Source organism: Haplochromis burtoni, unplaced genomic scaffold (assembly GCF_018398535.1).
Source record: "Haplochromis burtoni strain Fernald_Lab_line unplaced genomic scaffold, NCSU_Asbu1 Contig_250, whole genome shotgun sequence".
In the NCBI taxonomy this organism is placed as follows: domain Eukaryota; kingdom Metazoa; phylum Chordata; class Actinopteri; order Cichliformes; family Cichlidae; genus Haplochromis; species Haplochromis burtoni.
The window spans coordinates 791,223-817,489 of record NW_024582611.1 but is presented as its reverse complement, the minus strand read 5'-3'; the positions used below and the strand labels follow the sequence as shown (position 1 = coordinate 817,489).

Sequence of the window (26,267 nt, the reverse complement as noted above, 5' to 3'; positions counted from 1 at the left end):
TCTCTCACCCCAACAGGTCGCAGCAGATGGCTCCGCCCCTCCCTGAGCCTGGTTCTACCCAAAGTTTCTTCCTGTTAAAAGGTAGTTTTCCTTCCCACTGTCGCCAAAATGCTTGCTCATAGGGGTCATACGATTGTTGTGGTTTTCTCTGTATGTATTATTGTAGGGTTTGCCTTCCAATATAAAGTATCTTGAGGCGACTTGTTGTGATTTGGCGCTGTATAAATAAAATTGAACTGAATTGAACTGAACTGGTTCCCAGGAGAACGGTACATAGCTGATGACATGTTGCCAAGTGTGAATTTTGGTGGAGGATCATGGTGTGGGGTTGTTTTTCAGGAGTTGGGCACAGGCCTTCAGCTTCACTGAAAGGAACTGTTAATTCTTCAGAATATCAAGACATTTTGGACAATGTCATGCTCCTGACTTTGTGGGAACAGTTTAAGGTATAGCCCCATCCTGTTCCAACAGTGCTGCACACCAGTGCACAAAGCAAGGTCCATAAAGACACTTTTGGGATGAATTAGAGCGGTGACTGGGAAACAACATCAGTGTCTGACCTCACAAATGCGCTTCTGAAAGAATGATCAATGTGCACTGATAGCTCTTATGCTAATTATAGATGCAAAACAATATATTTTTAAGTTTTCAACAGATGTGCCTCACATTTATCCACTGGCTATCATTCTCCAATTCATTTACTTACTAAAAACTCAAAGGATGTGTGAGACTTTGTTTTTAACTTGCAACCCTCATTAGAGTAAAATGTTTTAGGGTTTTAACCAGTTCTCTGTTAGCTCCATTTCCTCGTGGTTGCATATTGTGCTTCAGCGCAGCTGCCATATTGTTACGGAACAACCACGCCTCCTACTATTTACGACAGCAGGAGTTCTGTCCAGACTTGAAATTATCGAGTGGTTTGGTTTGGTGTATATTTCTGATATGTTTTTCTGATTCCTCATGAATTACCCTTCTTCTTGGTCCCTCCTTTTGACACCCCATTCAAAATATCCTCCAAACACCCTTGCTAGAGGCTGTTTGTGAATTATTTTGGGCAGTTTCCTGCACAGAAAAGCCTTAATTCCAAAAATATTCTGTAGAGTTTCCGCAAACTCAACAAGCCAAATTTATTGCTTCTGTAATCGGCATGACACTTTAGCTGAGCTAAAGGGGTTAAAGTCTTTAATCCTTGTGAATTCTTGTTCATTTGTGGTTCGTTTAATCCACATCTTCTGCAGTGTTTCATTCAAGTGCAGGTGACAAATGTGCCTTTTATTATATTCTCCATCATTTTGTGCTTTCTCTAACTTTCCACTGATCCTCCTCCATCCATTTTTCTCCTTCCTCTAAGCCTGCTGCCGGTGTGTCTGCTGGCTCTCTGCTCCAATGCTAGATTTACAAGCTGATAGAGGGAGCTTATGGAGGCTGCCAAACCAGAGGAATATGCCCCGTCAACCACTAGCAACACCAATTAAAGCTACCCTCCCTCCGCATGACAACAAAATAAAAGCTATTATGAAAATGTGTTGCGCGAGGGCATACAACACTCCCATGGGTGTGATTTGTGTGTGCGTGTGTGAGAGTGTGACCATTTGCAGCATGCCAAACAAAGTCTGGAGTCATTAGGGTTGGCGCATGCAGACAAAAAAAGCAATTAAAGCAGTTATAAACACAACCACAGAGAGAAGAGGAGAAATTAGGAGAAAAAAAAGTTGCCAGTTTCAGCCTCAGCCTTAAATGTGTGAAACAAAACCCACTTGTACTTTCAGGAAGAAGGAAAGGCAAAAGTAGATGAGCATTTGAGAAGGTGACAACTAAATATCTGAAAAACTAAAAGTAAGAGTCAAAATACATTAGTCTGGGGTGAACATTAGCTCTCAAGGTAAAACAACACGAGCAGCGTGTTGAAGAAATCTCTCGAAGTTGCTTTCCATTTGTCCTCGGTGACTGGGCTCACTAAAACTCAAGCACCTCCAGTTATTTGGAAAAGAAGGCCCAGGGGTCAGAGGTCGCAGCTATTCCTTACTGAATCAAAAAGAAGCCTGTTGTTTTTTCAGATGCGTTCAGGAAGTCTGGCCTGCATTCCCACACTAACCCGCCGTGTTTAGACAGAGGGGTGCTGAAGTGAAAGTCACCACAGGCCACAAACTCTCCTCAACAAGAAGAACTAATGGTCCTCACACTGTGCTGCCAAAAACTGTGCATTCACGGGCATGTAAGTCTCAAACCTGCATTAGAAGGGCTTTTTCAGCTCTTCCTAATTCCTATTGACATTACATGGAGGACAGAAACCGCCAAAATTTAAAATAAATGCAAATTTGACTCAGTAGAAATTCGACTAAACCACTTCAATTTGTTTTTGGCATTCTCCTGACTTAGATATTTAATCAGCTGTTTGTGATGGGAGTGAGTCTGGTTAATGAATAAATCGGGATGCAAGCTATAGAGGGGAGTTCATGAAATGCTGATACATGCTGATGATGAAGATGATCTATTTCGTGCTTTTCAAGTGCTGCACAGTTTTGCCTCGTGGGAGAAATGATTGCATCATTTAAATGACACATTCACATATCTGCAGTGATCAGCTCTCGGCCGTCAGCTCTTCATATGAAGTGGCCTCTTTGACCTTTTGACCGCTGTTTTGAGGGTGAGAGAGGGCTCAGTTCAGGGTCAGCTAAGGCCATCTGACTCTTTCTGCCACTGGCAGTGGTCATGATGAAGACTTGCTTTGCTGCCTCAGTTTAATCCAGTGCAGCGTTTTCAACTTTTCAACAAAGTGAGTTGAAGACACACATTGTTCTCCCTGAAAATGAAGCTGTGCTGGGTCCTGCAGTGGGAAGCCAAAGGTTACAAAGACTGACCCACATTTAATTTGCACCTAATTAAATAGGTACTCATTACTTCAACACTCATACGTTAGAGTGGCCACAAAGATTGCAGACACGTTTGGAAAAGAGTGTGCAGTTCCCGGCAGAGGGCGTGGTGAGGCGACTTGGGTTACTGAAGCACTCCGAGAATCTGAGGCGTGTGGTGAAAGCCCTCGGCAATACTGCACCCTTTGTGCCGTTCAGCAGGTGTAGCAGCTGACAGGAGAGCACCAGCTGCTGCCTTGCTGCTAAAGGGGAAACGTTCAGGCTGAAATTCTTTCTGGGAACAACAATGCCGAGAGAAGTCAAATATGGCTTCGCTTTGAGGAGGCAAACAGAAATCTGCCTTATTTGGTGCTCAAGTTTCTACACAGAGCTTTGACTCGGCTGAAACATTCATTAATCTGATTAGATCGTGTGCCGTAAAAATGACATGGCTGTGATCGATTACTGCAATCGTTCTGGGGATCTAATTGTTCCCAGGTCAGATTGCAGTCTCTTCAGCTCAATTTCAAAAGAAATGTCTTTTATTTTTTATATATTTGGGAAGATGAGCTGTCAGGCATGTTTTCTACTGTGCATTTCAAGTCTTCTTTTAAAAACCATGAAAGCTTTTCTTTGGTTTCATTGTTTTCATTGTTTTCATTGTTACTTGTATTACACATTACGTCTTATGTTACTGAATTACTCACAGAAAGCAGTACTTGTTACATTACTTTTGGATTACTCCATTACATGACCTGGAATGCATAATCACTCCCACACTGACACAAATCCCTATCCTGGCACATGTGATCTTTCTTTTAGTGTTTTGTATGAACACAAAGACAACAACACAAAGCAACAGAAAACCAGCCAAAGTCACTTCAAAGCGATCGCCACAGTGATTCTACTTAAGAAGCATTTATAGGCAGAAGGTGGCTACAGTGGCGCAAGCCGGCTCATCGCTGGCTTTGTTACCTGTTGAAGATCAGCCTGATAGGCTGAGATGAGCATGCACTCTGCTGTAACCTATAATTTCCTTCGGGATTAATAAAGTATTTCTGATCCTGATTCTGAATATCCCTCTGAGCTCTTTGCTGGCTTTTTGTTGACATGCAAAGACGCAGTGTTGTGTATGATGCAGTTGTTTCTGTCCTGGACGTAGTTTGCACTTTACCATTGTGCTCTTGTTCTTTCATATAATAAAAACTGGTTGAGTTCTCTGCTGTTGTCCTGCTCGCTGCACAAAAACAAGAGCAGCACAAGTCTGAAGGATGTTTTTGTCTGCCAGGCAAACAGATAGCTGAAAAACCATCGTAATGTAATGTGATTACTGAATTTAGTACAATAAAATATTACATTACTGTATTAAAGAAAAATGTAATGTGATTACAGTAATGGGTTATTTTGGAAAGCATTACACCCAACCATCAAGCCAAAGTCTGTCAACAAGCAGAGCTCGACACTCAAATGCCATCTTTAAGATCTCCAGGTAGTTTCTCGGGCTGTTACTTTAGTTATGATCAAAATTAACTGTATTTCAGCGGAAGTAGAAGATGTTTATTTTCTCCTTGTTACTATGCATGCATAGAGTGACTGATGAATGGAAAAAAAGGAAAATGCTTAAAAATGTTTCAGATTTTTGTTCTAAAAAGGGCTTAAAAACTTGTTTTCACACTCCTGGTAATGACTTTACAGTCCTTAAAGTATGCACAGTCTGCGGTCTGATTCCAGTAGGTTTCTTAGTCGCATATGACTCTCACAGTCTACAGACATGCCTTTTAGGTTAGTCAGGGATCCTAAATTGACTAAATGTTGAGTGAGAATGTGATTGTTGTCTAGCCCTCTGTGTTAATCCTGAGGTGAACTGTCCAGAGTGTATCCTCCCTCTAACCCAGTAATCTATCCAGCTCAACCCCCGGTGACCTTTAACTGGGCGAGCGATGAAGAAAATGTATGGCTAGAAAAAGAGCTGATGTTTTTTTGTATATGCTTGGCTTCCTAACGATGCAGACTACCCCTGCTGAGTTTACTGCTATTGCAAGTTGTGAAATATTTGAATGAAGAGAGAGATTTTGAGCTAGAACTACCTGTTTTATATTACGAATGAATACATTTTATATCATTTTATTAGGTCAGACAAAAAAAAAAGATCGGCTGGCAGGAGAGCAGCAGCACAGTCAGTTGAGAGAAAAACTAAAAGTGAGTTTTATGTTTTGGTATTTGAGTCATGTTGAGATAATGACAATTCTCCAGAAAAGCAGACGATTCTCCAGAGCAGCAGAAGTATTTACCACCATACCCAGAGCCGGGTGAATGTCTTTACTTTAATGGGAGGACCTCAGCAGGGTCGGCTCAATGCCACATCGCACAGCCGCAACACGCTGAAACATATGACAGCTGTTTCTCAACAGATCTCATGTGTTGGTTTAGAGTGAGACTCCAGACTTGGTTAAAATCTAATTCAGAAAAAAATGGTTGGTTTGTTTAAACCTCACTGAGCAACATATTCTTTGTAGTTTTTAATATGTTAGTGAGGTTAACTGCCAACTATTGCTATCGGATGCAATATTTCACTGGAGAAATATGGCCATCTAAAGAGACTAATTCACTAGGAAAGCAACCGCAGAGAAGAGCTGACTATGAAGTCTGCTCCCTCACAGTAAGGGACAAGAAAAAAAATACAAACTGTCTGCAAACATGCTGTTTGAACAGACCTGGACTCACCAAATGTACATATTTTCCAATCATCCCAGCTGATAGAAAGTACCAGACTGACCTCAAAGCACTTCTGAGAAAGTGGTTTTTGAAAGCAAAGCTAGATTGGAGATGGAAGTTAATCCGTTCTGGTAAGAAAGTCTCCTTCCCACGTGTCCTCTGTGGTACAGTTGTGTATGGATGCATTACTAGAGCTGATTGCCATCTTCCCTTTGCAAGATAGCAATTTTGGAGTTATATTTAATGAATTCCAACTAAAAAACTGCAAAGATGTATGAGATTAAAGCAAATGGAAAACATACTTCACTCGGGATGCTGTTAACTGCACAAAAACTTATTTATGTAGTATTTTATTAATAAAGCTTTATTAAAAAAAGAAAAGAAAAGACCCTAGCAAAAATGCTTTTGTGCCTAACTTGGACTCCGTCCAACAATGAAGGTTCAGAGGAGAGACATAGTCATACGTTGATTCAATACCTGTTCTGATACCAGCCAACCTCACTGGATCAAATATCAGAGAAAAAAACAAAATGATCTTATCTGGTCTTTGAATGACATCACATAAAGATAGATGCAGTCCTGAATAATGCATTTAGCAAGATTGTTTCCAAGGCTTTTTAAAACGGTGTGACATAAGTACGTTTCTTTATATAGAGCCTTTCAAAATAAAATCACAGGGTTCCTCACATAAAATAAAAACAGCAAAATAAGGAATAGACACTAAGTTAAATTTGCAAAGTTAAGAAGGTGGTGATGGAGGGTAGCACGAGATGAGTCAGATTTCTAAAACTTGCATCATATTTAATCAAAAATGATCTGCAGTTAGCAAAAGAAGATGTTTACATGGATTTTTTTTTTTTAAATCCAAGGGGGTTTAGATGCCATTCTTTCCACCAATAGTTATGTGAAGGCCTTGTGAGGGGAGGTGGTCACATTGTGCGAGAGTTGTGTTGGGATGATATCATTAGATAAAGTTGCACAAATGTGGATTCGACTCAGATCTTTGGAACAAGTTAACCACAATAAAGATTTTGGGATTGGTCTCTCAGCTGGACGTCTGCTCATTCCAGCCCAAACTTCAAGTTGACTCACAACCACTTAGTGTCCAGTCCTGGTTTCAAATAGTCCATAGATATGCTACATTATGTTATGATGGCTCTCACCCTGCCCACAGCCCCTCCCATGTTGCACTGGTATGCAAACAGCTGACCAGCGATGACACTGCACATACAGGTCTCAGTGGACCTGCCATCCACGCGGACATTTAAACTTTAAAGGGCCAAAGTGGACAGCTGGGTGTGTTCATGCTGCGTGGGAGTGTGTGCTGTATAAGCATCCTCATTCACTCACACACCGAAAGACATAAGACACTCAAGGACTGTACCATCTGATCTCACACTTTATTGAACTTTGGATAACTTTAATTTTACCTGCCAAAGACTCAAGAACCTTTGAGGCTTAAAGGATAAACTGTCATCTACAAGCTTTGAGTCGACCATCCCTTCAGGAGCCATGGGTGCATTTATTGCCAAGATGCTGCTCCCTACAGTCAGCAGCCTGGTGTTCCTGCCTACAGCCAGCGTGGCCGCCAAGAGGGGCTTCCACATGGAGGCCATGGTCTACTTTTTCACCATGTTCTTCACTGCGGTGAGAAACTGTTGCTGTTCTTTAATCTCAATGACCTGACAAGCAGTTAGCTGTGTTGAACTGTGAATGGGATGATGTGAGAGTGGTTAATAGACCTCCTGAATGCTGTATTCCTGCAGATCTACCATGCATGTGATGGGCCAGGTCTCTCCATCTTGTGTTTCATGAGATACGACATCCTGGAGTACTTCAGCGTTTACGGCACTGCACTCTCAATGTGGGTCACACTTATAGGTGAGTCCTGCTACACAGAAAGTGTTCTGGCTTGACTAGTTAATAGCAGTATTCAACATTTCTAGATGTATCTCTATACAGCAAATATGTTTTTTTGGATTGATCTTTTTCACTACAGTCTATTTCGGTACCAGATATTTAAAGGACACAAGCAAGCGATGAAAAACAAGCTCGGTTTGCAGCAGTTGGTGATAACACATGTTCAGGCTTTGCACACAAGTGCTCATGAAGACTTGCACACACAGACATAAATACATTTGCTTCTAACTCCCACCTGATCCCCCAGAGGTTTTGCAACAAGGGCTTTAAATCAAATGCTGCTAAGAGCCAAATGCCCTGACAGCTGATTTAACTGATGGGGTCCTCCTGTGTCTGTGGGAAGGCTGCCAGTAAAATATTGATCCATTTTCATTTTGTCACCTTCATTTAATCAGGAAGGGAAATTCTTAAAATTAGAACTTCTTTTGCAAGATGGTCTTGAACCATGATAGGACGCATTCAGACTGTTTTCAATCTTGAAATTATTTATATAAAACCTTTAATGTTTAATAGTGCCGACAAACTGTGCTGTAGCTTTCCTTAGTTATTTTAAAATTGTGTACTTAACTGCATTTGCTGATGATTTCTTCTACTAATTTCAGAATTCTTAAAACCTTTTTTTCTTAGTTTAAGAAAATCAGGTCTGTTGTTAAATTCAAACAAAGTCTTTACAATGTTCCTGAAGAGTTTATGGACCTTATAGCTAATTTTAAGAAAGAATTTGTAATTTGCAGTCTCTATCAGAGTAAAAAAGTATGATAAAATGTAGCATGCTTCACAACAGGACTTCGTAAACCAAACTCTGTAGACAGTTGGTGGTAAAAACATTGCAGGAAATGTTCAGTTCAGCCTTTTTAATCTTCTTTCCTTATACACTTCAATCTGAACATATTGTTCACACCTCACATCAGTGGTTTTATGAAATTTTGCAGTTCCTATCTTTGTATTAGTGAAATTTTGGTCCTGAATTGATCAAATTTAGCCCAACAAGAGAATAAACTTCATCTGTAATCCCTACTTGGCAAACAGTGCAGCACCTCTGCAGTGTAATGATTTTATCCATGAGGGAAAGAGTTTGAAATCCTTCATCTGCTTGTCTCAGCTCTGGGTGACTTTGATGAACCCCAGCGCTCCACTATGACTATGTTTGGAGTGTTAACCATCGCTGTGAGGATCTACCAGGACCGCTGGGGCTACGGGATCTACTCCGGGCCAATCGGATCAGCTGTCTTCATCATTACTGTCAAATGGGTCAGTGGCAAAAAAAATGGCAACGTGTATTTCAAATATTTTTCAGTGTTTCTTCTACTCTATCTCCTCCTCTCCCTCTTTATTCATGATCTCCACCTTGAATAACTTCACCCTTGCTGTTATCTAATGTGCTCTTGTGTATTTCTTCTTCTTTTCGACTAATCCATCCATTCCTTGTACTCTTTCCTTTCTTTGCTATCCCCTGCACCTTACTTCTTCGTCTTTTGCACTTTCTCTTTTTTCTTTTGTGTGAAGTCTGATGTGTGAATATGATTGTGATGAACTCCTGCTGTTGCAGCTGCAGAAGATGAAGCAGCTGAGGGCGGTTTATCCGGAGAAGACAGTGTACACGCAGCAGGTCGGTCCAGGCTGCTGCTTCGGTGCTCTCGCTCTAATGCTGCGCTTCTACTTTGAGGTGACTGCCGCCAAATCACAAACAGATATTTAATAAAAACATACAGAATACTAGAACATCTACTTAAAGAGTCTGAGGTTTTATCTTCTGTCACAACATTTTGTGTTGTTCATCGATATCCGGTTACATACTGAAAGAGTGTGATGTTTTCACTCCACAGGAGTGGGACTACGCCTATGTCCACAGCTTCTACCATCTGTCTCTGGCTGTTTCCTTCGTGCTGCTGCTGCCAAAGAAGAACCGCTATGCAGGGACGGGAGAGAACGCTGCTAAGCTCAGCTGCTTCACTCTCTGCTGCTGTGTACGTTCCATTTATATACACTATAGAAATCCTGTAGTAATGAGACTTTCAGTTATTTCATCTTAAAGTAAAATGAGCTTGTTCCAGTCTATCTTATACTGGGGTGCAATACAAAGAAGTTTTATGAGATGTGTTTCTCTACAATGGTAGAGAAGGTGGGTGTGGCTCAGGAGGTACAGCAGGTCATCCAGCAATCGGATGGTTGGTGGTTTGATTCCTGGATGCTCCTGTCTGCATGCCACAGTATCTTTGTGCAAAACACTGAACCTCAAGTTGCTCCTAATATGTTCACTGGAGTGTGAATGTGTATGACAGAAAGCTCCTACACTTAGAAAAAGTGCTTCTTATGATTGCCTGTTTGAAGGAGTCTTGTAGTATAACGCTCTTTGAGTGCTCAAGCAGAGCAGAAAGCTATATAAGAACAGTCCATTTACCATTTATTTTGGCGGTGGTGCCACTGACGGGTTTTTAGGTTTCTGGTTGACTTTGACAGACCTGTCTGAATAATGCTATAAACAGAGCACCAGGCCACAGATGCCAAAATACAACTTCAGTGTAAGCGAGCAGCTTACGAGAGTAGGCTGATTCTTTCAATGACTTTATGTTCATTCCCGTAAATAAGGTCTGTGGTTAACACGACATTTTTATTCTATGTTGTTGTACAAAATAGAAATACGGCCATAAATACGCCACTGCTTTTATATGTCCCCAAGAAGGTGTTTGCTGAGCAGCTAAATGCAGGCCGTTTATCACCCGTGATTAGCATTTACCTCTTGGGACGGTTTTTACGCTTCAAAAAATCATGTATTAGAAAGTAGTGACAGAATGGGGAGAATATACTGACGAGCAAAACCTGTAAGCACATACTTTTTTTCCAATGAGCTTATTTTCTGGGATATTCCAAAAGCCTATAGTCATGAGAGTATGAAAAAAGAGGGAAACTGGACTTCCTTTGCTTTGCAACTTCTTCAAACACCTACAGAAGTCAATTTGCCTTTTATTTTAAGGCTCTCAAAACGACCTCAATGAATGAGAATGTACACAGACAAGTGTATCAGAGTATGTGTTATTGTTTTTTGACAAGGGGACCGATGTGCCACTACCTTCGAAATAAATGCCACCCGCAAAGGCCTTTATTGAACACCAGCAAGAAAGCTGTATGTGTTTGAAAGCCTTGGAGGTGATCATTTCAGCTTTTTTAAGCTCATGTCCTTAATTTTGCTCTAATCCTGTTACCTTATTATTCTTACTGCAGACCATGTCCCCCGGTTCTTCTAAAGAGAAGAAAGACAAGAAAGACAAACCGAAAAAGAAGTCATCTCGGACTGTGTGGACGGTCCCCACAGAAAAGCCGTGGGCACGAGGCTGTAGCACCCCCACCCTGCCTCTTTATAACCCCCCTCCATCCACACCTGTCAAAGGGACCAGTATCAGCAAGCTCAAAGAGATGAACGGCTGGAAGTGAACCCAAAAACATACCTACATGTCAGTGTGCGTAATTTCATGCAGAAGATCAGGCGTGGATAAAGGTCAACTGGAAAATCACCAAATAACTGACAGAATGCTGATAGACTCGTATATGGCTGGTAAGTTAATCTACTTCAGCAGGAAACCAACAATCATGTGGATGTTCCCTTCTACTCCAAGAAATCATTTTTGGCTGGTAGATTATTTAAGGTCAGCAGCGACTTTAGGAATCCACCAGCAGATAAAGGAAAAAAAGTACAGAATTAGGTCTCTGGTGCCCTCAGAGACCCGATAAAAAACCCAGCTGTCTGAAGCTGAGGACAGGCAACACGCTACTAAAGAACACACGCAGCACGAACAGGGAGACGGTGGCTGAGACAAGCCAGTAAAACTGACTGGAAAATTTATGAGAAGAACAAACAGGCAGATGGTTTATCTCTCCAAAATATATAAATTGTCTTTAGAAATGTTTCTCAGGGGAGACCCTTCGTCTGCTCGCCTCTGTCTGCCCTGTTCCCCTCCTCTTTTCTCTTTCCAGTTTCTCTCAAGGAAAGGAACCACGTGGCCTGTGAGAATTATAAGATTGTAAAGCACCTTTTAGCATTTTATGCATCTTTGAGGTGCCAAATATGTCATGTGGAGCATCAGTGACGCAAAGCAGAGGCCCAGACATCAGTCTGAAGTGCAATGTGTTTCTGGAGGGGCAGATGGACTCTGACTGGACAGCTTTGACTATATTTGAACATGTGTAATATACTGTTATTTATTATAATATGAAAGGTTCAATACTTTGTCTGAAGTGTTTTTGTTTTATAATGTTTCTAAATGAAAATAAAAAGTCAGGACTCTGTAACTTGTCTTTATGAACCTGGTGGAACTTTAAGTCTCTTTCTCATAATGCAGTGATGTGTACTTTACAGAAGCAAATCATTGACAAAAGCCCTGAATGGCACATACTTCAAGGATCTCTTCAGTCTAGCAGCACTAATCTAATTCCAATCCCACATATCCCATTCTGCTTTCACTTCAGGAGTACAAGGAGCCATGCGTCCAAGCACGTCACCTGCCCCAAATACTACCCAAAGACTACAAACGTGCTCAGCGTATCTTAGACAAAACAGAGAATGTACCTCCCCTCCACCAGGGAATGTTTTGAGCTGGGGCCAAGCCGCCAGCTCCTGTGCCCAGAGAAAGGTGTTTTTGTCTGGACTCAGAAACCTGGCTGGCTGGGCCACCGGCACCTCCTGGCTGGCTGCACGTCCCGGCCCTGAGCGGAGAGTAACTTGAGCCTTTTATTGCACAAGCGTGAAGCACTTCTCGGCTCCTTTACAACCACTGTCTGTGCCACACTGTTCTGCAGAAAGCCCACACACATTCAAGACTGTATGACTACACTTGTGAAGGCTTTATACTATTCACAATCCCTGATCCAGCTAACAAACCTTATACATTAAGTTACCACCTGAATTTTAATCTTTACAAGGCCTAACATTTACAGAATGCAAGTAAATCTGAGCTTTTTACAGACTCTTGGGTGATGTGGATCATACACACTCACATCGTCTGAACCTCAGTCCGCCAGCTCACGATCATGATCACAATCATCACTGTAAGACTTGATTGACATTAGCGTGACCACACTCCACGGCAGAGTGGAATTTTAACGTCAGTTGAAATGTAATGACAAATGGAAATTAGCACTTTTAGGCCAGAAAGCACAACTTTTCCCAGAATTAAAAATGCTGACGAAAATAATAAACATTATTAGTTTTTATTAGATCCAATTAAACACCAGAGTGGACGGCGTGAAGCGACTGTGACAGACTCTGGTATGTGTGGTATGTTTGTGATTTTAGCTATGCTGTACTTTCTGTGGTGAGACAGCAGCCTTTGTGCCACAGGTCCTTTCTCTGCGTCAGCTGTTGCCACAGCTGCTGTCAATGCCGCGAGCTCAGCTGCCTCGTAGAGACAACAACAGAGCTGCAGCCACAACAGATCTCCAATGCCGATCACCTGTGATACAATCAGATTTAATCCTTCTGTTGAAGTATGGCGTGGTTAGGCTAAATGGAAAATTAACCATCAAGATGTAACAAATAGTACTGTAAAAAAAAAGTATTTGACTAGTGTGTAACTATGACTTCTTACAAACTGATGCATTCTCATAAATTTCTAATTAATTAATTAATTACATATAAGTGAGAGCCAGTGAATGCCACAGTGTTGCTTCTTGAATACATGGACACTGATGTTCCACCTAAGAGACCTCAGGTACACCAGAGGTATAGGAAAAGAGAACTGGTAGGCATATGTGTGCTGTGGAGGCAAATTTTGATTTGTGCCCTCACATTCAGACTCAAGATATGAAAGCTCATCCACATGTTCTATCACCTGAGAAGGGGTTCCCTTCACCAAGGAAGCAGAAAGGTGACGAAAAGCAGCAGGTACATAATTCCCACAACTACTTTCAAATTACTGGACAGCCTCGACAACTAGTCGTGTACATAATCACATGTCATGTAAGACAAAAAATTAGCAACGTCACCCCCATTATCTAAGACATCAGTATTATTGTTCTGCTTTTTAGAATAGCTTTCTGAACCAGCACAGACCATGTCCTCAGACAGCTGTCAGTCAACACATATGGCTCCCAAAGGGATTTTTGTGAGGAAATAATACCATATTAGATGTGCTGTGGCACATGTTTGGTTTTTGGATTAGAAAGGATCAGGTTTCAGACAGCATGGCTTCAAAGAGCGGGTGGTTTTACTGTATATGGGCAATAAATCAAGTTATTAATGCTCAATCAGAATGAGAAATAAGAGGAACTGAAACTAGTTTACTATTCATGTTAAGTCACATGATTCTGTGCAAATCTGTGGTTTGGCAGTGACACGTGGAACTACACTCCTGACTGTGAACAGTGGCACAGTTCAGCGTGGGTTCACTCATCAGTCGAGGAGACGCTCACCAGCACTACCCTTTCACCAAAGCACCTGTTTGTTGTCGCATTAAGCGATCACACTGTATGTCAGGCATCCAATATCATCGTAAATCACACCTGAATTATTTAAACAAATTACATTTATAGATGCAGAACTGTTGCTGAATTTAGAGAAACAGAAGCCTAAATTTTGTGTAATGCCAAATATAAAAGAAGATATTACCAGTCCAACATCATGTGAAAATGCCATACTAGGATATTATGCCTCTGCTGCCACCTATTGCACCTACCTGCTACAGTACATGATCATTAAAGGACAATACCACTGTGCTCTAGATACATGTTGTTACCTTTGATTTAGAGTTTAAGTAACTGTTGTTGTCTGATGCAATTTAAGACTATAAATCATTAGCAATATGTTTTCCATTGTCTGTCTCGTGAACATAATATTGAAGAAGGGCTTTAAACTAGTTTCTTGTCTTTCTCACAAAAATCTTCCTGGACTTACGAATGAACTGATTCGATTTTACTAGTCAAAAATTAATGTCGGAGGCCACTTTGACCTAAACATACACATTTCAGTCAGGTCCTCCTTTTTATCTGTAAGAATTTATTTTTGCCCATATGCACTCCAGTTAAGCACAGAACAGAGCACATACCAGTGACAACAAAAGTGACATTCATTAAGAGAGAAACAGCACAGCTGTAGGCAGACTAAGTTTAAACAGCACACCCATATCTGACTATATGACAGCTGTACTTTCAGCTATAAGCAGACCAATCACTCACTCTGGGAGTGTAACTGGGCTTGATAGACACAAACTCCATAAAGGCATACAACAAAATGCTGTATGAACCACATTGAGTGTACAATTAGAGTATAACAATGTTAAGTACCAATCATGTAAAATTAAAAGGGGGAAACCACATTACATTTCTGGTCAGATACTAAGCTGGGCAACATTAATCTTTAGAGCCCATCTCCAAACCGTAAATACTGTATAGAAGACTTGTGTAGAAACAGCATCTATAATTTAGAAATCATAGTTGTATTTGTAGCAGCAGCTATATGTATTAAACTTTAAGTTCATGTAAAGGTTTTATTCACAAAAAATAAACACGCCTAGTATCCTTTATGTTCTTCTCAACAGACATGAAACTGCAGTTTTCTAATTTTTATTCAGCATCTTCATATGAAGGGTTTATTGTGATGTATCCAGGTAAAAACAAAAATCCTAGAAAAGTGATCCTGTTCATCTGAATGCAGTATTTGCAGTGAGATAAACACTGACCCCTGCTGGCCAACAAAAAGAATGTCGTCTCTGAGACCAAAGAAGTCATTTCAATGAGTGATGAAATGTTTCTCCTACTAATAAACGCTACATCTAGATGAACAGAAATACTTTTTCCTTAAGGCACATGAATCGTTGTACTTTTCTTGATTACAAGGAACACAGTTATACACAATTTTGTGCAGGGATGAACTGATACGTTGTTTGATATCAGCCTTGTTGACTGACATGACATTTACCTTTGCTGTGTCTCATAGATTTTGATAAAGCAGAAGGAACGACTAAAAGAAAAAGTACAAATACAAAAATAAGCACTAGCTATCAGTGAAACTGGGATTTTAAACTCTGATATTAATCTACAGCCGATGTATCTGGAAGCACGTTTTCATCGGGCACTGTTAAAAATGATTCTCTCGATCATCAAACTCCTGTGTAATTCTAAATAACAGGAAAACACAGAGTTACAGCTGATGATGGTTGTTCCACTCTCTGTATTCCTGCTGTCATTTCTGAGATGTGGAACCCAAACAGGCCAACTCTGCAGCACTGCATCCTCTCATGTTTACAGACGCACTGATGGATGGTAGGTGGTGTGTAGTTAGACACGTCCCAGTGTGGTTTAGCGATGCAGTGTCAGGAATGAACGGCTGACCTGCTGCACAATAACACAGAACAGCTGTGAAGTCACTGCAAAAAAGATCAAAACTGATTTGTAGCTGAAAATTACTTAAATTATCTGAGTAGAATTTTTAAAGAACTGAACTTCTAAAATAAATGAAGTCCTGCTCGGTACCTGCAGGAGGCTCCTCACAGTTATCTGCATCTCTTCTTTGTTCACACACAGCTCCAGCTCCTTGCCTTCTTTACTTGGCTCTTTTGATTGGCTCGCTGTGCTCTCATTAGTCAGAGTCATGTTGCAGAGCTTCTCACTCAGTCTAAGAACAAAATTCAACACAAGACAACGAAAGACTGACTTTGTCAGCTACCTCAATGTCAGGTATCATCCAGCCTTCAAATTAACCTCCATGTTTCTAACCTTTGTGGATCAGAGGAGGAGCTACAGGCCTGCATGGTTTCCATCAGCTGAGCTCTGATCGCTTGTCCTTTTGGGCTGGACAATACATCAGAGACCCTGCAGCCAGGGAACAGACTCATAAGCATAGGAGCCACCTACACAAACAGACACACACAATTAACACAAGATTTTAAAATATTAAAATGAAATACATCAGTAAAGTTTTACTGATAAAACTTTTGAAATTGTTTTCAGTAAATGTTTATCCCACAAGAGGTTTTAAAGTTTCTTGTTAATTGATTAGAAGTTAACAGATGACCGGCCATTAACTTCCTTATTTTAGCTGTTAATTGGCTCCTTTAGTGTTGGGCTGGGATGACTGTTCACATTAAAACAACTTCTATTCAGGGTTATTTGAGTGTCATGTCTTCTCCTTATCTAAGGGCTCTGTCAGACATTGTGTTAATCTTATTGAATGAAATCTTTTGAAATGAAATGTGGCTTTACTGAAAACCACAAAAGATTAAAGAATTTGAGACCTCCTCGTGGGTGGGGTCCAGAATCAGCATGCAGATGAAGTCCTGCCTGGCCCCGCTCAGGTTCAGCAGCTTTCGAAAAGCCTTCGATCTGCTTTCGTAGTAATGGCTAGAAGCGGGGTTGTGCTGGATGGCCAGAGAAAGCATATCGACTGCCTCCTGGAAACGCCTGCAGATCCAGACACACATTCAACCGTATATCAGCTAAGTGACATTTGATAACTTGACTTTATAAGTTTCTCTGTGTGGGTGTTAATGGGATGTTCTCCGTGTGGTTCTGACCCATCCTGGAAACACAAAGATCCCAGCGTGTTGTAAATGACAGCGAGGCGGAGGCGGACAGCAGGGTCATTTGGCTGCATCATCTCCTCAGCCTGCCGGTAGTCAGCCAGAGCATAGTGCCAATAACTCTGCTTAAAGAAACAGTCTGACATACACATATAAGCATCAAAATGGTTCCTCAGTTAAGCATTTTGTGTCAATATTTCATTAACTTTACACACATTAACTCTGGTAAAGACGGGTGAAAAACTAAACCCTAAAACGATGAACGCCACTCTTCCTACAGATATTCCCATATTTGGTGTTTGATTGATGCTGAGAGAGTTGGGTCTCACATGTTGGTCCACAATCTCCCCACAGGCACTCAGCTGTGTAATTGTAGAGGCCAAGCAAATGATTCACATCATCTTCAAACCATTCAGTCTAGTCCAGCAGGATCAAAATGTTTCATCATATGATGACAGGAAACTATTTTTGTGTTGTTTTTCAGTGATGATTCTCTCTGAGGGAACACGTGTGGCCAAAACATATCAACAAAGTCCTCAACTCCAGCGCCTGGCATTATTGAACTGGCTTCATTTTCCAGTGCTGCTCGCCTCAGCCTCATTCCTCCTCCTCTCTGTGCCACCCCATTTAACAAAAATCCTGCAAATGCCCCTGGATATAACAATGAGAGGGAAAATGAAAGACAGGGTAGTGGGAGTGGGATGATGTGGGACTGAACTGAAATCCAAGAAGGATTCATGCTTAACTTATGCTCCCGTGGTTGTGTTAGCTTATGGAGGGATTTCCCTTTAGAAAGCCTACAGAGAGACGGAGAGGGGTTTTGAACAACTGCAAACGTGCTCCCATGCAGTCCTCCAAAATCCCAACTGCATGTTGCTTGACATGAATGACAGTGTGCATCAATCAAACACTGATTAGCTGACACGTGGGCCAGAATAGGGAGAGGAGTCTCAGTGGAGATCACCAGGAATGGGAAAAGTATGAAACAACAACAACAAAAAAAAATCACTGTTTTTAACATTTCACATCACCTTTTTGCATGTGATATGTCTGTTCTTCTCTGACACTGGTTAATGGACCAACAACAGCGTAAGTATAAGTGGCCCACAGACCGGTTGTACAACATATTTTTTATACAGCCCGCATCTGACAGCAGATGCTCTCTGCAGTCTGAAGCTGCATACGTATTGCCAACAGACTCAACGCACTACTGTCACTGAACCATTAATTTCCAATCACCCTGGTGTTACATAGTAAGATGTGAGATACAGGGGCTATCCAAATACATGGCTATTAAATTGTGTTTTATCCCCATCCATTCCTGATGGAGAGTGTAGAGTGGTGAAACTCTAAAAACAGTGCATGATCTTCAGTTGGAGCAGCTCTTCAGTCTTGCTGCCTAAAAATCTGGTTTGTCAAGTTTCCCCTGTCACATTAGATGTTTTGCCTCTTTTACTGTGCAGGAAGTCACATGCTTCAACTCAAACACTTAGAAGGACACTCAGTGTAAGATCCTCTTTGACTAAATACCCTGATTCACAGTGCTGATGATCCATGACAAAAGCTCGTCAAGTTTAAGGTGTACTTTTGGCTTTAAAGTCTCACGTTCTGCCTGTCGCATTACTCAAACTTCCAAAGTGCTGAATATGAATGTGCGCTTGCACAGAAAGGAGAAATTTTCACACATTAATTCTCGAAAAAGTCATAACAGGTTTTGAGATCATGCAAAGTTGTTGTCCAGGCAATCACTCGGAAGGGGACATCAAACATACTTTGTACACAACATTCGACATTAGTTTTCTTACATTCAACTCAAATCAATAATGTTTAGAGCAAGCAGCAATCTCTGGGGCTGAGTGCCAAAGCCAATGCTGAAGGGCCAAAAGCTGCAGTTCCTCCAATGGCCACTTGAGGCTGACCCCAAGAGTGAGTCAACTGCCATAAACTCCTATGTAAAATGGACAGTGTCACAGCAGAAATAACAGAGTTTCCCCTTTCATAAGAACTGTACATGGGATGTATATAATAAATATATAATGCATTTAAAAAAAGAGAGAGCATTAAACATGAGCATTTCAGTAGGTAATGAATACTAATTATTAAAATCATGCTATGAGATTGCAGTTATGTGTATATGTTAAAAAACTGGTGTCTATCAGACAGTCAAAGAAAAGTTGTTGATGAGAATCAACAACAACAAGGAACAAGGAAATCAACAGAAAAAGAAAACAAAAAGCAGGAAATAATTTATCTAAGTTTTACATTTCCATCAGAGATCTGATTAAAGGTTGAGGTGAGTCAAAGAAGATGTTCAGTATTTTGGGGGGTGCTTGATCTAAGAACATTTGGGGTTTCATTGCATGAGTGAAAAGAGCAGAGGACTCACACACAGACAGGTCAGGTGTCACAGCCTCACCTCCTCGGTTCACGTACAGGCCTGCCTGGCCCTTCTCTTCCTCAATGGCTTTGTTGAGAAGCAGAGTCGCCTCTGCGTAGAGACCTTTGCAAAAGCACTGAACGGCAAAATCATTGTAGATGAGAGCCAGCTGAAACTGCGCCTCCTCCTGCACAGAGCAACTCTCAGCCTTATCATCTCTGACCTCCACCTTCTGACTCCTGATTTCCTGCTGTCCCTCCTTCTCCTCTTCTCCACTCAGCTCCACAGCCTGGATTATATCCTCAATGGCTGGTATGAAGTTCTTCATCCGTCTATACAGAGTCCCTCTGTGAATGCAAGGGAATAGCATTCAGCTGAATTAAATACATGTCAGCAAGTCAACATTCCGCTGTGTAACAGTCCCAAAACAGATTTTGTTAAGGTCTACACATTGGCTGGACACACCTGAACAGGTAGAGGCCTCCGTCCTCTGGGCTGTTGGCTAGAGCGATATTAATCATGCAAAGGGCTTCAGGCAACTCTCCACACAAAGCTTTGTCCACAGCCCTTTGTCTCGCCTGTTCACTCGCTTCCCGCAGCTGGAGTTGCAGAGCTCCAGCCACCGGACAGGTCGGGTTCAACGCCAACGCCAACTGCACGTCATGATAACAAACTGATGTCTGGATAGAAGAAGAAAGTTTCTGCTGGTTTAATCATAAATGTTAAACAGTAGACAAAGTGTACTTAGAACTTTGAACTGATGAGATCTTCAGAAGTAAAAAAAAAACAGACTAAATGAAATTGTTGAGAATTAAAGCACATTTCATCTCGAGAAAGTTTGCAGGTTATATCTGATATGAAACTTAAACACTTAAAGATTGAGCAAATAGGAAATAGCATCAACTGCAAATCTGGCCAAATCTGGCTGTTTTATTGCAGCAGTCATTATGATAGCAACATTAGTGTATAATGTTTGTAGACACTTTATCTACAACATCACTTAGCATTTACACAAACATTTCATATGACTTTTTTCCACTTGGCTGAACACTAACTGAGACCACATGATATCTTTGTGGTTACAATGTGATGACAGACAAGATCTTACATGAGAGGCATCCATGGATCCACAACCTCAGCACTTTGTTCTCTTATTGCTGATTTATTCTTGCCAAAATCAGTTTGTGGAAGCCTCAGTTCCCAATTTCAACTGTTTTTTACAGCCTATGTTTTGTAATGCTGCATGTTCTGTCCTGCTCTGTAGCTATAGTTAGTACATTGGGCCATTACACAGAGATCAATAAAAGAATCTTGGTATTAAAATATCGTGAACGTGAATGCAAAACGCAAAACGTTGAGATTTTTACATAGGTTATACAGAGAGGTGTAAGAGATGTGACCTTGTTAAGCTCTTTGTGCAGTCGGGCTCTGAGGATGTATAGGTCGGAGGTGGGACCTTCTGATGCCATCCAGTCATTTACCAGCTTCAGACAGTCAGTGTGGCGACCTAAAGCTGTCAGACAGGCCAAGCTGGGATGCAAAGTATATGTATGTTTGTTAATTTCACATTTGAACTTGTTATTAATCTTTTACCTTCTGTACACGAATAACAAATGCTCAAATCAATTATAAGGGAACTATAAGGTAACTTAGACACTAAACATATATTGTACTTCAGTCTAGATGTTATGGCTCAGGCTCCTGACCTTCTGACCTTGTGAGCTCTGCAACCCGGTTTCACCTCAGCAGCTTTGCTGAAAGCCTCCAGTGCATCTACAAAAAAACCTTGGTCGAACAAACACTGACCCTGGGACAACAAGAGGCAGAGGGATCTATGTTAGGATAGTTCTCTAATGCCCACTTAAATCAAAATAGGATTCTTATTTCAACTGTAGTAATTAATGTTTGGTTGCTCTGCTCTGCAGCAGTATACATCCCCGCCTTTCCATGGAGGCTAAAGGCAAGGAAAACCGCTACAAAAACCCTTCTCATAGAACAGAACAGGCATTAATGACAACAAATATAACCTTGATTATATCTTAAACAGAAGGAAACAGAGAACCTGGATGGTAGGTGGGTTGCAAGGAGGCATACATTGGCAGCAGTAGGTAAATTAGTGCATGCTATATGAGATTTGCGACTTGGGTGTGTAGTTTGGCACTAAGATCAGCTGATCTGCCAGGCCTGTGGCTGAGTTTGACTCAGCCACTAGAACTAAGTATAAGCTCAGTTCTATGTAGAATAAACTTAGATTCCAAGGAGATATATGATATAATGAACGTATATTTGAGAGAAACACTGTCAAACAATATGCAATATTTTTCATGTCAACAACTTTAAATCAAACAGAAAATAACATGTTTTTTCTTTTCAATTATTTTTTACTTAAGAGGTGCTCGCAGCTAGAGTCGTGTCCTGAGATGACCCGAATAAAAATCCTCAAATAGAAAAAAAACGTTCTGAAACTGAGTGTTCAGACCTTGTATCCATCATTGTAGCAGTATATTCATGACAGAAAATAAGAAACGACATGACAAGTCTTCATCATTGGACCCCGCGAATACTTCTACCTGCAGATAGTAAATGAAGGCCAAACGATCCTCGAAGGCTCCAGGCTCCAAGAGCCAGGCCTGTTTGTAACAGGCTGCTGCTGACTGGAAGTCACACAGCTGTAGGTAGGCCTCTGCCTGGCTCACATATAGCTGAACCTAGAACATGTAATATCACAGGATATAACAATATAGAGAGTATAAGACACAGGCCAGAAAAGAGATGCATACATAATGTCCAGAAAGCATAACTAACGGTTATGTTAAAAAAAAGCCTCATCTGATCTATTTTACATGAAAATCAGCAACATCTTGTGTGACCACTGTGGAAGGTGACCTGTTGTGGCTGCAGAGTGATGGCTTTGGAGAAGCAGATGACAGCCCTCTCATACTGAGACTTCCCCATTGCCTCTTCCCCATTTATATAACTGCAATAACAAAAACAAAAACAAATATTACTTAACAATGAAAATACTTAAAATTCAATAAACTGTCTATATATAAGTGGAAGGTAATCAGACACAATTTGGTTTTAAAGGAAGTGGAAGGGAGCTAAAACAACTTATTCCACACAGGGGATGAACTTAAATGAAGCACAAAGGCCTAATATAACATAAATAATGACTATAATAAGAAGTATAACACCATTTTAAATGTACTGCTGTACGTATTCAAGACACATAGATATCAGTCACTGTTGATTCTCACTGCTCAGCGGCCTTGCTCTGAATGATGAGGCTGCCCTGCAGGTCTGGTCTTTGACAGGATTTTTCTGTGTGAAGAAATATTTTACTGGAGCCAAACAGCCGTTTTATGCTGTTTTTTCTTTTGGCCTCAACCAGCTCCTCTTCTGATACAGCAGTGGGGAAAAAACTCTGCTCTGCATCCTGGAGGTGGACAATCAAAAGATTTCAGTTCACTTTTTCTGAGGTGGCACACTGTTTTATCTCGACAACATCACATAACAGTTTGTTAGTGAGGCTATTATTAAGGTAGTGGAAAACATTTATTGTGTGCTGTTATGCATTTAAAATTTTTAAATTGCAAGTCTTATTCCAACCTAAAAACACTTTGCGTCACTTTCAACGCTCACTCAGTAGCAGTAACGTTATTTAACCTGGGTTTGTGCTAGTTAACTAGCTCAGGCATCATAAATGAAACAAACATATTTTATACACAACCAACAGGCTGGGCCGGTCTACATTTTCACTGTTGCTTTTCAGTCACTTTTTACCGTTTGGTCATCTGTCTCCTCAGATGTGTCCATTGCGTCACTGAAATTGCTGTTTCGAGCTGTTTTACACTTACGCAGTCACTTTTACGACCTTTATTTTTTGCTTTGCTTGTATAAAGTTGTTGCCTAATGTTGAAAATCCGAGGGTCGCCATGGAAACCAACTTCAACGCTCCTAGAAGCTCTTATTTTGGAAACAAATCGTAAGCGAGAGATCGCTTCCTTCCTGTTTTTTCGCCATGTTAAAATGCAAAATAAATAACATTAACGTCTTTTAATAAGCTGTAGCTATAAAGTAAAATTAAAACACATGCAAAAATTAATGAACTGTGTAACGCTACGTATCTGCTAGCTTAAAGGAATGAGCTTTAACTAATTCTGAAGGAATGACCGCGATTAACCAGAATATCTGCCCGTCTTCGTAAAACGTTAAAAATTAAAGTGAGTTTAATTTTTAGAGTAAAGGTGTCTGTTACCCTATCTTTGCTTTAATAAAGATAGGAGACTGCAGTCTGTTTTGTTTTGGGCGATAGACCTCATACTAGGAGTTTTACTGTGAAACTACTTACACGCAGGGAAACAGGAAATAAGAGGAACACAGGACGATCAGCTGACTTCAATGTTGACAAAGCAAGTTAACCGCCGGTGAGAAGCAAATGTTCTCGGTAATGGTCACATTGTTTTTTCCAGCTGAATTGTCCGATATTTTCTTCACGGATATCTCAGATGGTCTAACTTCTTCTTTTTTCTGATTCCGTCCTGGTGGTTTTTCGCTTTCTTCGACTGCTTTTCTAGCTTTTGTTCGAGGATTTTTAAATCACTTTCTGACATGTGATCATTGTCAAAGGTGAACAGAGGTAAAAACCAGGAAAGATTGCTACTACTGCTGTCGGTATGGACATCCAAGATGAGAGGAGAAGGCTGCTGGATGCCGAGGGTGGAGATCCAACAGGACTCATGTCCGAACAAGATGCTTATCTGAGGTCAGTGTAGCTCTACCACAGCAGATCATTTCAGAGGGTTTACGTATCATCTAAATATACAGAGTTATCTAGACCATGCAGATTATGTTTCCGACTTGTAGTTTTTACTCTCCCCTTGCTGTTTTAGGGAAACCAGTTTAATTACGGATATTATTGCTTTGTTTAGTTTTAATTTTAATAGTGTAGCATAATTTATTGGCGTGTGTGTGTGTGTGTGTGTGTGTGTGTGTGTGTGTGTGTGTGTGTGTGTGTGTGTGTGTGTGTGTGTGTGTGTGTGTGTGTGTGTGTACTAAATTTAAAGATTATGGCATACTGAACAAGCAGTTGATCTTTGCTTAGCTTCTTTTTGCTTGCTTATTTGGAACCTGAAAGGGCCACAGAGGAGAATCTGGAGTTTGCTTGATAACAACTGTTTTATGTTGACCTAGACCAAAGTCAATGGCTACTAGAAGAATTACACAGATGAGTGACAAATTAAAGGAAAACACTGAGCCCTTCACCTCTGCATTGGGGGGATGTGGTATGCTGTCATGGATGGGTTTTTCAATACAATACAATATTCTTCTGAGTGATCGCCTTTATCCTACAGTGACACATTTCTGTCCTGCACGGAGAAGTTTGATGAGGATGAAAATGATGTAAACCATGTTGCTATGAACAAATATAGGGATTTTAGACTCGCATACATCATCAGCAGAGAGAGTGACTGAATATCTTTTGGAAAAACGTCACTACAATGAAGTAAAGCGAGTACATCAGCATTCTGAGAACTAGATTTTAGCATGTGATTTGATGCAGAGTTTCCTGCTTCAGAAAGCTTATACTGATCTACACTGCAGTAACAGTTGTAGGAGGGCCCCTTCCTGTCCCAACAGTACTGCCCACCATGGCTCAAAGAAAGGTCCATGAAGACATGGATGAGCAAGTTTGGTGTGGAAGAACTTGACTGGCCTGACCTCAACACCTTTAGTTTGAATTATAGTGATGATTGCAAAACCAGCTTTCGTTTCCAACAGTCCAAGGGTGACTTGAACATATGGTCATGTGGTACACCACATACTGGTGTTGTAGCTGTAAAGTGGGGGGTGGGGGCAAAAAAGCTTTTATTTTTATATTCTTAAGTTTTAATAACATTAATGTAATTAAATTTTTTTATATATTAATGTAAATCTGCAAAATAATGTTACAAACCCTGAAACAATTATCATTTAGTACACCAATGCTCCCTTTAAACTCACTGGAGCTTACAGACAACCTCATGTCCTATTAAAGCTGCTTTATTCTTCCTGCATTCAGTCTAAAGCTGCAAAGTACTGTGCAGCACCGTGATCCTAGCTCTGCTTTTTCATTCTTAGTCCGAGTCAATCACAGTCATATCTGCTAGTTTTTGTAATACTTGCTCTATTCTGTACTGGATTCCTATTGTTGCTGGTGCTCTCCCAGTTTAAATACAAATCACTATTCTCTTGATTACAGTGTTCCTGACTGAACAGCCATTAGAAATGATGCATGTCACCCATGCCATGATATTATAGGCTTAAAAGAAGAAGCAGAAATTATTCTCTCTTTTGTCCCTGAAGCATATTAATGAGGCTGAGCTTCTTTCTATCATATGTGAGACCTGACCTTTACCTCCTACACTCATCTGTGTTCCTCTTTCTCTCCACAGCAAAGTGAAGAATCGAAAGTTGTACCTTGCGACACTTGCCTCTGTTCTGGGTCCCATGAGCTTCGGGTTCGTGCTGGGATACAGCTCTCCCGCCATCCCCGAACTCACCAAGATTGAGGACTCTCGGCTGAGACTGGACGATAACCAGGCTTCCTGGTTTGGGGTATGATGACAGCCAGGCAATTTTAACAGCAGATTTGTGTGACATCTCATTTCATCCAACACATCCTGTAAAAAAGACACACAAGAAAGAACCGGATGAAATTAAAATGTGTTCACTATATGTTTAAAATTAATCATTTTAGCACATTTTAAGAGCTTCAATAATCATGGTCATAACAGTTTATGACATAAAACGGTGGAAGAGTCACTGAAGGAACAACTTAATATACTGATCAGCCACAACACTGAAGCCATGTGCCTAGTGGTTTGTAGGTTCCCTTCTTGGTAACCCAGTGGT

At 40.8% G+C, this 26,267-nt stretch overlaps 3 protein-coding genes across 9 annotated transcripts in view; 2 read left to right on the top strand and 1 right to left on the bottom strand.

The window, feature by feature from the left end:
• Positions 1–6,814: 6,814 nt before the first annotated feature.
• Positions 6,815–11,774, top strand: mymk (myomaker, myoblast fusion factor). Its single transcript, XM_005938664.3, has 6 exons — positions 6,815–7,214; positions 7,334–7,448; positions 8,590–8,738; positions 9,037–9,153; positions 9,314–9,454; positions 10,710–11,774. The coding sequence occupies exons 1-6, from the start codon at positions 7,080–7,082 to the stop codon at positions 10,917–10,919; spliced, it is 867 nt and encodes a 288-aa protein (XP_005938726.1). The 5' UTR covers positions 6,815–7,079; the 3' UTR covers positions 10,920–11,774.
• Positions 11,775–15,025: 3,251 nt separating this feature from the next.
• On the bottom strand, positions 15,026–23,832 carry LOC102294894 (tetratricopeptide repeat protein 16). 7 transcript variants are annotated; one of them, XM_005938657.3, is made up of 14 exons: positions 23,157–23,683; positions 22,631–22,809; positions 22,260–22,350; positions 21,944–22,081; positions 21,080–21,180; positions 20,774–20,903; positions 19,839–20,053; positions 19,597–19,720; positions 19,383–19,509; positions 16,991–17,135; positions 16,712–16,877; positions 16,194–16,327; positions 15,951–16,092; positions 15,026–15,812 (listed from the first exon to the last, which is right to left on the bottom strand). In XM_005938657.3, exons 1-14 carry the CDS (start codon positions 23,187–23,189, stop codon positions 15,777–15,779), a joined length of 1,761 nt encoding a protein of 586 aa, XP_005938719.1. In that variant the 5' UTR covers positions 23,190–23,683; the 3' UTR covers positions 15,026–15,776. The 7 variants fall into 7 exon arrangements, with proteins under 7 accessions (XP_005938719.1, XP_005938720.1, XP_042083185.1 ...); XM_005938658.3 differs by having other exon boundaries at positions 19,603–19,720; XM_042227251.1 differs by lacking the exon at positions 23,157–23,683 and adding an exon at positions 23,725–23,832 and having other exon boundaries at positions 19,383–19,720.
• Positions 23,781–26,267, top strand: part of slc2a8 (solute carrier family 2 member 8) — a 12,147-nt gene continuing 9,660 nt past the window's right edge. Inside the window, exons 1-2 of the mRNA XM_005938659.2 lie at positions 23,781–24,138; positions 25,808–25,970. Coding sequence (XP_005938721.1) covers positions 24,050–24,138; positions 25,808–25,970 — 252 coding nt within the window. The 5' untranslated portion in view covers positions 23,781–24,049. The remainder of the gene's footprint in view (positions 24,139–25,807; positions 25,971–26,267) is intronic.

Excerpts from the sequence above, each read along its gene's own strand:
- mymk (XM_005938664.3), top strand. The coding sequence starts at position 7,080 with ATGGGTGCATTTATTGCCAAGATGCTGCTCCCTACAGTCAGCAGCCTG. Across the intron at positions 7,449-8,589 it reads AATGTGGGTCACACTTATAG|CTCTGGGTGACTTTGATGAA; the intron begins GTGAGTCCTGCT and ends TGCTTGTCTCAG. Across the intron at positions 9,455-10,709 it reads GCTTCACTCTCTGCTGCTGT|ACCATGTCCCCCGGTTCTTC; the intron begins GTACGTTCCATT and ends TTCTTACTGCAG.
- LOC102294894 (XM_005938653.3), bottom strand. The coding sequence starts at position 23,189 with ATGGACACATCTGAGGAGACAGATGACCAAACG. Across the intron at positions 19,721-19,838 it reads GGAGGCCTCTACCTGTTCAG|AGGGACTCTGTATAGACGGA; the intron begins GTGTGTCCAGCC and ends TTGCATTCACAG. Across the intron at positions 16,093-16,193 it reads TCCTCCTCTGATCCACAAAG|ACTGAGTGAGAAGCTCTGCA; the intron begins GTTAGAAACATG and ends TTTTGTTCTTAG.